The 13,307-nt window shown below is 39.9% G+C and overlaps 1 protein-coding gene across 1 annotated transcript in view; it reads left to right on the top strand.

Annotated features, from left to right (window-relative positions):
• DNAI4 (dynein axonemal intermediate chain 4) overlaps positions 1-13,307 on the top strand; it is a 66,210-nt gene that overhangs the window by 15,266 nt on the left and 37,637 nt on the right. Inside the window, exons 3-7 of the mRNA XM_074221242.1 lie at positions 1,236-1,420; positions 4,588-4,700; positions 9,339-9,492; positions 10,928-11,067; positions 12,091-12,243. Coding sequence (XP_074077343.1) covers positions 1,236-1,420; positions 4,588-4,700; positions 9,339-9,492; positions 10,928-11,067; positions 12,091-12,243 — 745 coding nt within the window. The remainder of the gene's footprint in view (positions 1-1,235; positions 1,421-4,587; positions 4,701-9,338; positions 9,493-10,927; positions 11,068-12,090; positions 12,244-13,307) is intronic.

A 13,307-nucleotide genomic window follows, 5' to 3' on the forward strand; every position in this document is an offset into this window, starting at 1 on the left:
CACAAATTCTGGGCAATATCAATAGGCCAAGTTGGAAAGGCTTCAAATTTACATCTGATGAGAAATTTCTCTCAGGTGAGGCCAACCCTCACCAAGTTCAAAGACTTTTCTATCTGAGGAGAATACAAATGATGGAATTTTAAGATGCAGCAATTCTTTTTTTTTTCTACATTTTATTTATTTTGAGTTTTACGCTTCCCTCCCCCACCCCCTACAGAAGGCATTTGGTTAGTCTTCTCATTGGTTCTATGGTTTACATTGATCTCAGTTGAATGTGATGACAGAGAAATCATATCTTTAAGGAAAAAAATAAAGTATAAAAGGTAGCAGAATCACATAATAAGGTAACAGTTTTTCCTAAGTTAAAGGTAATAGTCTTTAGTCTTTGTTCAAACTCCACGGTTCTTTCTCTGGATACAGATAGTATTCGCCATTGCAGATGCCCCAAATTGTCCCTGGTTGTTGCACTGATGGATTGAGCAAGTTCATCAAGGTTCATCATCGCCCCTATGTTGCTGTTAGGGTGTACAGTGTTCTTCTGGTTCTACTCATCTCACTCAGCATCAGTTCAGGCAAATCACTCCAGGATTCCCTGGAATCCCATCCATCCTGGTTTCTAATAGAACAATAGTGTTCCTTCACATACATATACCACAGTTTGTTAAGCCATTCCCCAATTGAAGGACATTTACTTGATTTCCAATTCTTTGCCACCACAAACAGGGCTGCTATGAATATATTTTTGTTCAAGTGATGTTTTTATCAGATGCAGCAATTCTTGCATCTTTTAAAGGAATCCCTAGACTACTGAAATGCGTAAAGATTGATTATGAATTATATGATTGAAGTATTAATTTTCCTTATAATGGAGTGATTCTAGGCTATGCCAAAGAGTTTTTCTTAAATACTTACACCTATCTAGTGGAATTTTTTTTTAGGCAAGGCAAATGGGGTTAAGTGGCTTGGCTTGCCCAAGGCCCCACAGCTAAGTCATTATTAAGTGTCTGAGGCTGGATTTGAACTCAGGTCCTCCTGACTCCAGGGCTGGTGCTCTATCCACTGCACCACCTAGCTGCCCCAGAAATTTTTTTAGGAGAACATTTTATTTATCTGGAAAAAACCCCATGTCATTCCATTTTTCAACTTTGCCCTATTTTAGTGATACTCTGTCATCCAAATGTTATCTGTTCATGTTTTACATGTTCCTAATTACCTTTGGTTATTGTCATTTATAGGTATTCGATGAGCAGGGGAATGATGTCACACCTAAACCCCTTTTCCATCCAGATCCACACTTTCCTGGATCCAAAAAGGCTAGTAAGCTACTTGTGTCTCAGGACGTGTCTCTCGGTTCAGACTTTACAGGCTCCTATACCATGTTTCAAAATACCGTAAACCCAAGTTTGGGACAGTTCACCAGGTAGGTGTGGAATGTTGCATTTTTTTTTTCTACAGTGTATAATTTCAGGTTCTTTTTATGTCAGAGAGAACTAATAGAACTAATAAATCAGCATATATGCTGACAAATACTAAGTTAAAACATTTCCATGTGTGTTGATTGTGATAGATTATTGTTAGGGTCAGTTGCTTATGGGATTAAAGTTCTGTTTCTTAGAAGATGGGCTTCATCTAGAAATATAAATAAATGTTTAAATATATGTCAATTATTGATATTTTGATACCTTTATTTTAAGATTTTTTTGTACAAACTCCCATTTAAAGTCTGTACAATGATTATGAAGCATGCAGAAAAGTGAATAAATTTAGAATCGGGAATACATCCTGTCCAAATTAAAGAACATTACATTATTTTTTTTGGTTGTGTGTATTATGAGCAAATTTCTCATAAAAATTATGAAACAATAACCTTTCCTGTTCGGCTCTTTGGACGTGGCATGACTGCTTTGCTTTCCTTTCTTTCCTTCATTATACTTGCGTGAAACACAATTGGGTAGAATCGTTTTATTTGCATTTCCATTAAGATTAGCTCCCAGAAGAGCCAAGTTTTAGTTCTGAAAGTTTTATCATCTCATTGACTTCAAAAAGTATTCCATCCCTTCTTTGTTCTTTGTTTTTTAAACATATTCATTATTTTTTTAAAAATTTTTTTCATTCATTAAAAATTTTCTTCCCTTCCTCTCATCCCTCCTCCATTCATTGAGAAAGCAGGCAATACCTATCTCTTCTTTGAATCTCTTCTTATCCTAAAAGTAGCTTGAACACCCCAGTATTTCTTTCCTTCTCATTCTTTGCTAGGCCCTGCTGATTCTTAGTAGATAGTGTTAGACTTGGAGTCAGGAAGGTCTGTGTTCCAATCCAGTTTTAGATCCTGAGATAGCGAGTGAAGAGCGCCTGTGGGAGGATCAGGGGAAGGGCACTGTCAGAGGCTGAGGAATAGCCCCAGTAGGGAGAAGCATAGAGAGTCATTTGGGGGAGATAAAGGATCCCCTTCTTGCCATGAAGGTGAGATTAGAGAGAAGTTGATTACCTCTTCCTCATTTGGCAGCACATGAGGAAGAAGAGGAAAAAAGACAAAGGATGGGAGTCATCAAGGGCTGGGGTTTGGCAAAGCGTGAGCAGTAGGGGATTCATGGTGCATTCCATCAGTTGCCAAGCCTTTATTTAGTGCTTACTGTAAGCTGTGTACTGGGCAGGGAGCCAAGGAAGCCAACCCTGTCCTCCCATCAGAAGAGACAATCTAGCCGTGCTGTCTCTCTCTGCTTGTCCAAGGACATAAAGAATCCGACCCAAATGGAGACTTGGAAGGTTTGGGAGGGAGGCCACTTACTTCAAGGGCTCTCAGTAAAGATTTCTTGAGAAGGGGGTGCATCCTCTAAAGTTTGAGAGAATCTAGGGATTCCCAAAGGCTGAGCTGAGAAGGTCACCAGGGTAAAGGAGGGAGATGCACAACTCCAAGAGTAGGGAGGGGGTGTCTGTAGGGAAGTCCTGAGGGATCAATAGGGTGGGGTGACTTAGAAGTCTCTGACCATGACTTGAGCAAGAGGAGAAGGAGAAAGCACAGGGAAAGATGTGGGGGGGGGTGGAGAGGGTAGAAAATAAGTGTGGAAAGCGCTGTATAAAGATCATTTCATTGGATCTTCTCAATAACCCTGGGAAAGAATTGTTCTTATTGTCCTCTTTTTAAAGATGAGGAAACTGAGGTCAGTTAGAGGTGATGCGACTTGTCCAGCTAGGAAGTGTCTGAGACTGAATTTGAATCCAGGTCTTCCTGATCAGACCCAGTGCTCTGTATCCTCCCCCCACCCCAGGTGACTGATAGACAATTATGATTGGGTAGAAGAATGTCATAGTTCTCAATCATGGGTTCTTTGTAGATGATGGAAAAATGAAAGGTGTGATTCTCACTGTCTTTGGCTGAGAAGGAATAGAAGAGGGGATCATGGGAATTGATTGGCCTGAAAAAATGGGGATAACGTTGTTTGAGAAAGGATGTGTACTGAAACCTGGGAGAGTAAGGGGAAAGTGGAGTTTGGGGGCCAGGCTCTGAACTCCTTCAGAAAGGAGGATGAGCCATCAAGAAAGACCAAATGCTAAAGTCGGACAAAATGAATGAAAAGCAATGGCTGAAAAGGGAGAATTTGGAAATGGAAATGGGAAGGAGGGAAGATGCCAACTCCCTCTTTAGGACTAATGAGAGAATGGGAAGGGATGGTCTAAGATGCAGAGTCCTCTCAGGAGGAGCCAGGTCTCTGTGAGGGCCACAAAATGGATGCAGCAGGAGAGATGAAGGTTTGAACTGAAGGGAATTTGATTGTGGAACAAGAATTCCATAGAGCATCAGTGAAAGGCAAGCCTTATCTATATGGCCTAGAGATAGACAATGAGCCCAGCCATACTCAAAGAATGGAAAAGGAACATCATTCAGATGGCAACAGAAAGAAGGTTACAAAGACTGCAGTGTTCAACCAAGGGAGCATTCCACAATTGACTCTATCTTCTTCGCAGCTTTTTTACTTTCAAAAATAAGCTTTTCTCTTGAGAAACTCTTGCCTTTAGCAGGTAGCAGTGTTAGAACAAAACCCCACCCCTCAGACATTTAAGGTCTTGCCAAAATCTTCATAATCCTTTGTATGTTTTCTGAATTCCTTCTGGCAGCCTCATTTGCCTTCATAAACACAACCAGAGGGAGGAAGGTAGTAATTATGCTATTAGGATTATTTGTAGTTTAAAAAACAAATAAGCAAACACTTTCTCTTGCTTCTTGTGCTGTCATTCTGAGACTGATGGTCAGAGTGGCTTTTAAAAATGAAAACCTAAAAAAAAAAAGAAAACCTAGCTTCTCTATAAAGGAGTCTCTGAGACTCTCATAAAATAGCTTACTTGTCTGTGATCTATTATATTTATAAAATAGAAGTTTTCTTCAAAGGTTATAAAAGAACATTGTCTCAAGCATCCTATAATTAAAAGTTATTGCTGCTGCCTCCTAATGTTCCCTGCTATATTTAGTTCAGCATTGCATTTAGGAATATATATATATATATTAATATATATATATATAAATATAAATATCCATGTATATATGTATATTCTCCCATCTTCTGATAAATATTTATTTGTTGCTTAAAGGTCAGCATTAGGGAGCAGCACTGTTTCTAAATCAAGTGCCTCTACATCGGAGTCAATTGGAGAAGACCTAGAAGAAACAACTTATAGACGAGATACAATATCCAGTTATATGGGTAAGAAGAAAATAATGTATGCATCGATGGGTAGACAGACAGACAGAAAGATGGATGGATGGATGGTAGATAAGTCAGACACACAGAGAGATAAAAGATGGGTAGATAGAGAGTTAAGACAGACACATATATATATATATATATATATATATATATATGGATAGATGAATAGATAGGTAGATAGAAAGACAGATAGATGGATGGATGAGAGATGGAAATAGACACGTAAGTGGATAATGAATAGCTAGATGATTATTAAGAGATATGGAGAGAGATAAGTAGATAGATAAATATATAGATGGCTATAGTATAGAGAGCTCCTAGGTGAGAAAGGTCCCTTCCCCTAGGCAGAGCTGCCCTTCTCTGCTATTCATAGTTTCAGTTAGAGAACTGCCTGAACCTCTGGAAGGCTAAGTGGCTGACAGAAACAGTACTTCAACTCAGGTCTTCCTGGCTTGGAAGCCGACCTTCTACAATACCTCACTGCCTCTCTCCTGTATGTGTGAAGATACAATACTCTGTAATTAATAACAAAGACAATGGATAAAAATTTAAAATTTAATTAATAAATTGATCATAATTCATAACACAGTAAAAAGTTGATGCCCTAAATATATGGACCTGGAGGCAGCGAGGTGGTGCTGCAGTGGATAGAGTGCTGGACCTGGAGTAAGGTATCCTTAGTTCAAATCCAGCCTCCGCCATTCACTAGCTGTGGATACCTGGCAAGTCACTCATTTCTATCTGCCTCAGTTCCCTAAGATATAAAAGGTAGATAGTACTAGCATCTTCTCAGGGTTATTATGAGGATCAAATGATTGAGAGTGACAATAAAATAAGTGGATATTTGCAAGGGGCATTGCAAACTTTAAAGTATTATAAGAATGTTTGCTTGTTCAGTCATATCTGACTTCATGACCTTAAATTTATATATTTCAAATATATTTCAACGAAATATAGAGGATGGTGTAAGCCTGACTCCAGTCTGTGTGGGGGCTCATTTACAGAACCCCCTTCAGAGGGATTCCCTCTTAAAAGAGCAGTTGGGCATCATCTTGGGCTTCCGACCCCAGAGACTAAGCCCAACTTGAACTCCAGGCTTGCGGAGAGCTCTTGGCACCTCCCTCTTCTTCTGCAGATTTTGAGGTCTCCACACCCCCCAGGAGAAAAGGAAGGAAAACTAGTCCAGCACTTATTGAGCAACTCCAGGAAGCTTGGCACGGTGCCATGCCCCCTCCGTCTCCATCTCTGCCTCCCCTTCCCCGCCACCCATGGGAGGCAAGTGTGATTAGGAGCCCCATTCTGCAACTGAGGAAATGGAGGTGGACAAAGCTTAAGAAACTTGTCCAAGTCACCCAGCTAGTGAGTGTCGGAGGCTGAATCTGAACTCAGGTCTTCTAGGTTCCAGGCAAATAAAATTGATGAGAAGTCATATTAAGTCCAGCAGATGTTTTCCTTAACAGAATATATTTGAGAAAACAAATGAAAGTAAGACCAGGGTGGGAAGGAGCTGTCCCTTCTTTCCTCTCCCACCCTTGGGGGCTCCCCCACGATCATGAGTCCCTCTTTGTATGTCCATTTAGACAGCAGGTCCCTCTTGGACATGGCCAGTACCAGCCTGGCCACAAGGGGACAAGACCGCATCACCCTGGTCTCCTCATTCTCTCTAACCTCAACTAGCCCAGTGCAAAGCCATTGTCTCCCTCTTCCCCCAACACCCTCCCCCCAGGCTGAACTCCCTATTTGTTCCTCTCTGCCCAAAGACAAACCAAGCCTAGGGTCTGGGGACCAACCAGCCCTTTGCCTGGGTTCTTACAACTACTCTTTCAAAATGTGCAAAATCTAATCCTAACCCTAATTGGAATCTGAAACGGGGATCCCTGAAACGGAATGTGTTTGGCCAACTGAATAGTTGGGGGCTCCAGAGCTCATCTATTTGACTAATTCCCCCCCCCCTCGCTTGAGTAGAAGCCTGCTGCGCCCCTTCAGCTTCCCCAGAACCTGCCTGGGGGCCTTGGGCCAAAAAGGGGATGGAGAAAGCCTGCTCCGTGGGTGATCTGAGACTGTAAATGTGGCTTTTCCTTCTGTGGTGACAAAAAGAATTGGTTATAAAAATCATTGCTGATCTTTTCCCATCTTTCATCTATTGTTTTTCCTTAAAATGGCTTTGGGGTGATGTTACATATTTGGCTTTTACCAAGTTTTTTTTTTCTCTCTACTATTTCTTTTTACTTATTTGGTAACACTGCTCATTGCGTCCCATCATCCTTCTGTGTAAGATTTGATAAATGAGCTAATCAGTGTTGTCTTGGGGTGCATTTGGCAAGGAGATCAAGTCTGCATTGAAGTTCCCGACTTCCATTATGGAGGACACAGAAACCACCTTGTCCACCTTGCCCAGGACTCCCTGGACACATGACTGACTGGCTGTCATTCTGTTTGAAGAACTAGAATGTTAGCAAATCTAAATCAGCTTTTGGGGGCCTCTGCCTTTCTCTCCCCCCCAGCCAATCATAAAATACTTAATTTTTCTCAATAACCTCTCTTCAAATTCTCAAAGATGACAATCATCATCGATATAAGAATTGCTAGGTATCATAATATTTTAAGATTTGAAAAGCATTTTACAAATATCTCATTCAATGTTCAGAAACACTCAGAGGTAGGGGCTATAATTCCCATTGTACAGATGAAGAAACAGAGGCAGAGACATTAAGTCAATTCCCCAGGATTACACAGTTAATAAGGTTTTGAGGCAGAATTTGAACTTTTTTTAAATTCTTGGACACTGTGGCGCCACCTAGCTTCCTACTATGCTCCTACATCTTCACCATACTATTTGTTCTTTGTCTCTGTCTCTGTCCCTCTCCTTTCTCTTTTCTTCTCTCCTCTCCTTCCCCTCTTCCTCCTCCTCCTTCTTGTGTTCTTCTTTGTCCATGTCCTAAAATGTGCTAGACCTCAGAGTTAATTGTAGTGCTCCAGATGTGGATGGATCATAGAGAATATTCCCTTCCCTCTTCCTGGATAGTGTCTCTCTTAATGTCTTTAAATGGCTGTGTGGAGTCAGAAATCAGTGAGAGTTGATCTCACAAGGACTGAAAATTTCCTCTCAGAGTATGCTTATCTGAAACCTTTAGACAGAATATGGAAAAGAGATTCATTTATAATTTTGAAAGTCATTGAATATGTAACCAAGTGAAAACCAACCAGCATTTTGTTCCATGTCCCCTCTTTTCACTGGACAGTTACTTAATGAGACTATTCCAATCACTTGGTAATTTTTCCAAACCCCCTTGAACACAGGATATGTGGCCTATTTATGTTGGACTGGTGGTAGAGCATTGCGAGTTCAGCCACAGTCAGCCACACTGTAACTTGACTCTAATGAAGGATAATAATCAGCCAACCAACAATGAAAAGCTTATCAGTTGTAGAATCAAGACATTTGAATTCAAATCTGAATCTTGATCCTTACTCTTTGTGTGATCTTGGTAAGGAGCTCAATTTCTCTGAGATTACTCACATGTAAAATGAACCTCAGCTTCCTTTCAGTTATCATTTCTTTGAGCACCCCAAGAGCTCTCATTTTTTCATCAAACTTTGTTTTCAGTGCTTGATGAATGATTTTATTTTTTCTCTATTCATTTGCTTCGCTAAAAGCCATCAGAAAGAAACTATTGTTGAGGGACGGGTAACCTCTTTTCAAACATGTTGTCACCGCATCAATTCACCCGAGACCTTCTCAAAGACTTACTCTCTAAAAAATGCCTAATTGAGCTCCACCCCAACAATTGGGCACATTGGCATGAGGGTTCCAGAGATACATTTCTCTACTTTTCTTTTTTTTATTGCTTTTTTTTTTAAATTTAAGGCAATGGAGTGAAGAGTGACTTGCCCAGGATTACAGCTAGGCAATTACTGTGTCTGAGGCCAAATTTGAACCCAGGTCCTCCTGACTCCCAGGCCGGTGCTCTATCCACTGCCCCTTTCCATCCTTTTCAGTGACACCTTAAGTGACCTTTACACAATACAAACATAATAATCATGTAACAAATAGATATTTTAATATATATATAATAATAGCTAATATTTGAGGATGGTGCAGTACTTTATGTGAATTATTTAATATTTAAATATATTTGCTTAGGCAGTATAGAGAAGTAGAGTTTAGAGAAGTAGCCTCATAGGGTTCGATCCCTGCCTTTCACACATCCGGGCTGCAGGAACCTGGGCAAAGTTATTTGACCATTCAACTGTCTGGGTAAGTTTCTGAGACCTCGAGATGGGGAGGAGAGAGTGAGTGATGTGTTGGTGGAGAGAGTTTCTTCAACAGGAATCCCCAATCCTAATGTAATCAAAGATGTGGTCTCTATTCCCTTTAGTTAATGCCAATCTTTAGTTAATGCCAATCTTTAGTTAATGAAAAAGTTTGTGAACTAACCCACCGCATTCCCACCTGCCCTGGTTAAGCTTGAAGCATCCTAACTCCATTAGAAGGGTAGACGACAACAGAAGGTTTCATCCACCATGTCAGTGGGCGATGCAATTCACCTCTATCAATAGTGGTTAGATAAGGAGAAGCAAAATTATAAGTTGAAAGTGCGAATTAACCAATAATCTTGTTCGATCCTTTGGAAGATCTCCAAGTGAAGAAAGAAGTGCCAAAAGTCCTAACCAAAGAAGAATTAGAGGAAAAGGTGGACATCTACCTCTCAGAGACAGACATGCTGTGGCTCTTTAATCTCCCAACAGTCATGCATTCTGTGGAGTCTGAAGAAACTGAGAAAGTGAAGTATGTCACAGTTGTTTAAATGCTAAATATTATTAAAAACTTAGTAGATGTATCAAGTCATAATTGTGGGGGTTTTTTAAGGTGTTTTTTTGCAAGGCAAATGGGGTTAAGTGGCTTGCCCAAGGCCACACAGCTAGGTCATTATTAAGTGTCTGAGACCGGAGTTGAACCCAGGTACTCCTGACTCCAGGGCCTGTGCTTTATCCACTGTGCCACCTAGCCACCCCCATAATTGTGTTTTGAGGGTGACTTTTTATTCACATTCATTTTTCTGTGTACCTGGTAATTTTTCACTCAAAAATTGTTTTTAGGTTTTTTTTGTTGTTTTAAAATTTGTTTTTGTCTATGGTGTGGAGTGAAATGTTTGTAAGGTGAAAGGGACTTTTGACTCTGAAATGAAAAGATGTGTTTGGAAAATTACTGTTTGAGAAATGACTTAATTGAATGCTCAGCAAATCACTTGTTCTTTCTATGGTTCAGTGGATGGAGCTCTGGCCAGGAGTCAAAAAGATTTGGATTCAATTTCAGCCCCAGACATGATTAGCTGTGTGATCCTGGGCCAGTCCCTTTATCCCTATATCTGCCTCAGTTTCCTTATTGAGAAATAGAGACAAATAATAGCATCTATCTTGAAGGATTATTATGATAATCAAATGAGATACTTACTTTGTAAAGTGCTTTGTAAACCATAAAGCACTCTATAAATGCCATTATTAATATTAATTATTATTATTATCATCAAAATTTTATATCCATTAGGAAATTGAAGTGAACTGAGACAATTTCCCACATAGCAGCAGCACCGAAGCTGTCATTTATTCTTTACCATTTGCTTTCATTTTTATCATCAGTAAATTTATTTTTAGAGCATTATCTTGTCCCAAATAACTTGTGGAAACAACATCATTCTCAAATGTCAGCTTGGACCTCTGTGAAGTATGGTCTTCATCTTATATTCTCTTCCCCCAAAATCTAAAAGTTCCCTGTCAAGGAAACCCTGACATCCTGTCAGTGACCTCGTGTGGCGGAAGTTTGAAAAAGCTGATAGGGGAGCAAGTGGTAAATATATAGTAAATTTATATCATATCTTATTTTATATCTTATCTCATATATAATACATATATATTTATAGTAAATCTCATTTCTAGAACAGAATAGGGTGGAGCGTATTCTCCTAAGGAAAACAACAATAGTAGCAGGTGTGTCTTAGGGATCTGTGAGCTCACAGATACCATATTATTAACAAGTAGGATTCACTTTATTTTTTCTTTAGGTTTTTGCAAGGCAATGGGGTTAAGTGACTTGCCCAAGGCCACACAGCTAGGTCATTATTAAATGTCTGAAGCCGGATTTGAACTCAGGTCCTCCTGACTCCAGGGCCTGTGCTCTATCCACTGCGCCACCTAACTGCCCCTATTCACTTTATTTTTTAAAGGAAAAAGAACTTGCTATATGATAATCTTTGTAAAAATCGAGCTGGCAACGACTTATACGTTGAAAGAGTGATGCAGACTTTTAATGGTGCACCCAAACACAAGGAAGTTCAATGTGAGAAAATCTTAACAGAAGAAAAAGGTAATGGCTGGATTAGCAATATTGATGGGAGCCAGATTTCCTGAGTCTGCTCTTGCAATGCCTCAGCAGTCATCCCTTGAGTATCCAGGATGTTCTTAGCTCTATTGGGGAATGGGGTACAAGGAGTTGATAATTCAATAATAAAAGTAGCTAGAACAGAGTACATATGCTTGTGTGTATGGGTGAACATATGCATGTATGTATGTGGATGTATGTGACCAAGATGTTGGGCTGTAGAAATGCTAGGTGGGAAAAGATCTGTTTAGGTTAGAATCATCAAGGAAAGCTTCATAGAGAAAGAGAATATTGAATTCAGACATGAAGGAGAGATCAGCTTTAGATAGTTAGAGGGTTGAAAGACTGGCGATCTGAGGGAAGAATCAGGGTTTAGGAGTGAAGGAGGACAAGGAGCAACCATATAGAGTAGGAGGAGGAAGAAATCAGGGAGGGAGCATCAGATGATGGAAGGTTTTGAATATCAGATCAAACAGTGAAAATGAACTGTTTTTATTACATATTATATGTGTAAGTCGATTGGTTAAGAAAAACAGAATCAGGGTGGCTAGGTAACGCAGTGGATAGAGCACCAGCCCTGGAGTCAGGAGCACCAGAGTTCAAATCTGGCCTCAGAACTTAATAATTACCTAGCTGTGTGGCCTTGGGCAAGTCACTTAACTCCATTTGCCTTGCAAAAAAAAAGACCTAAAAAAAAAGAAAACCAGAATCAAGGATCTTTAAATTATTCAGATGATAGCACACCAAAGCCTTTAGATGAATAGAACTTTGATTCTACATTCCCTACTATTCCTAATAATAATTTCTTCCCATACTTATATTGATGGTTTATCTCCTCCTTTACTCTTGCAAGTCTTGCCAACACCTCCCCAAAGCCCTGGATAGTCTTGTACTAGGGAAGGGAATCAGGGTGAGATTTTGTCTCCACAAAAGTCACTGTCCTCCTTTGAGGGTGACAGTCGGCAGCATCTTTTTTCTCTTTCTGTTTGTCTGTCTCTGTCTGTCTAGGCATAATCTCCACCTCCTGGGATTTGTATGACACTTATCACTCCACCAAAGATGCTGATTCAGAGATGACACGGAATAAAAGACTGTCAGACGGCAGACTGGAGAGGATGAGGACAATCCAGGACTCCCGATTTCTGAGTACTGTAGACAAAAGTATGTTCCAATTTGCTTTTGTTTATGACTTTTAAATCAATTTTGTGCAAAGCACAAAACTTTCTCTCATTGTTGATATACCCCAGGGTCATATTAGATCCTGGACCAGAGTTTTTTTTAAAATGCAGATCATCAGTTTCTGTCCCTCTAACCTAAAAGCACATCAATCTCACTTAGCAGGAATGTTGGATCAAATCACCTATCTAAAGAGCAAAAGACTTTACCCATGAGAAGTGATGATTATCACTGTACATGGATGTTTAATAAATGTTTATTGATTGATGGTGACTACATAGGGGAAATGTAACTTTGTAGACAGTGATCCTTTAAAGCAGGTGTGTCCAACTTTTAGTTGCAGGCTGCAGCGGCCCTTGGGGGCCCATCTTGTGGGCCCTGGCATTGTATTTGTTTTTGGACTCCTTGGTGAGGATTCGTGAACTCATATGGAATTCTATATGTGGCCCTTGATGTAGTGTTTTGGGCAATGGGTGACCCAGAAGAGCTAAAAGGTTGGATAGCCCTGCTTTAAAGCATTAGGTATTAGCCTACTAAGGTATTAATTAAAATATTGATTCAGGAAAAAATGGAATAATAAGAAATGTTCAAAAGTTTCAATGTCATGAAAAAAATCACATTTGCTAAATTTTCATGGTTCTGTTCCAAGTAGTTTGTTCATCATTTTCTTTTAAAACCTTTCAGCTCCAACTTCTTTTTAGATCACTGTATTCTACTCATACTTTTGCATCTTTGTGCTCACAAAATAGTCCTGTTGTATGAAATAATGCTTTCATTATGGACAGCTATGGAGAAAGTTGAGCAAGGGTGGGGAAGGAAAAATGACCTTAAGACCTCCAGGAGCAGTTGCCAGATGGCATCTCCATGAAGCTGCTTCTCAAGATAAAGGCTGAGGACCCTTGATGGGAAGCAAGGCTTTTCTTAAGACTCTTGGACTGACTCTATCAGGGTCTGGTGATGGTTAGGGTGGTTCAAAAGCCTCGGAGCCCTTCTGTCTATCTCTCAAGGAAGTTATTCCCAACTTTCAAACCATATGCAGATAACCAGTT

This window comes from Macrotis lagotis, chromosome 2, assembly GCF_037893015.1.
Source record: "Macrotis lagotis isolate mMagLag1 chromosome 2, bilby.v1.9.chrom.fasta, whole genome shotgun sequence".
Taxonomy (NCBI): domain Eukaryota; kingdom Metazoa; phylum Chordata; class Mammalia; order Peramelemorphia; family Peramelidae; genus Macrotis; species Macrotis lagotis.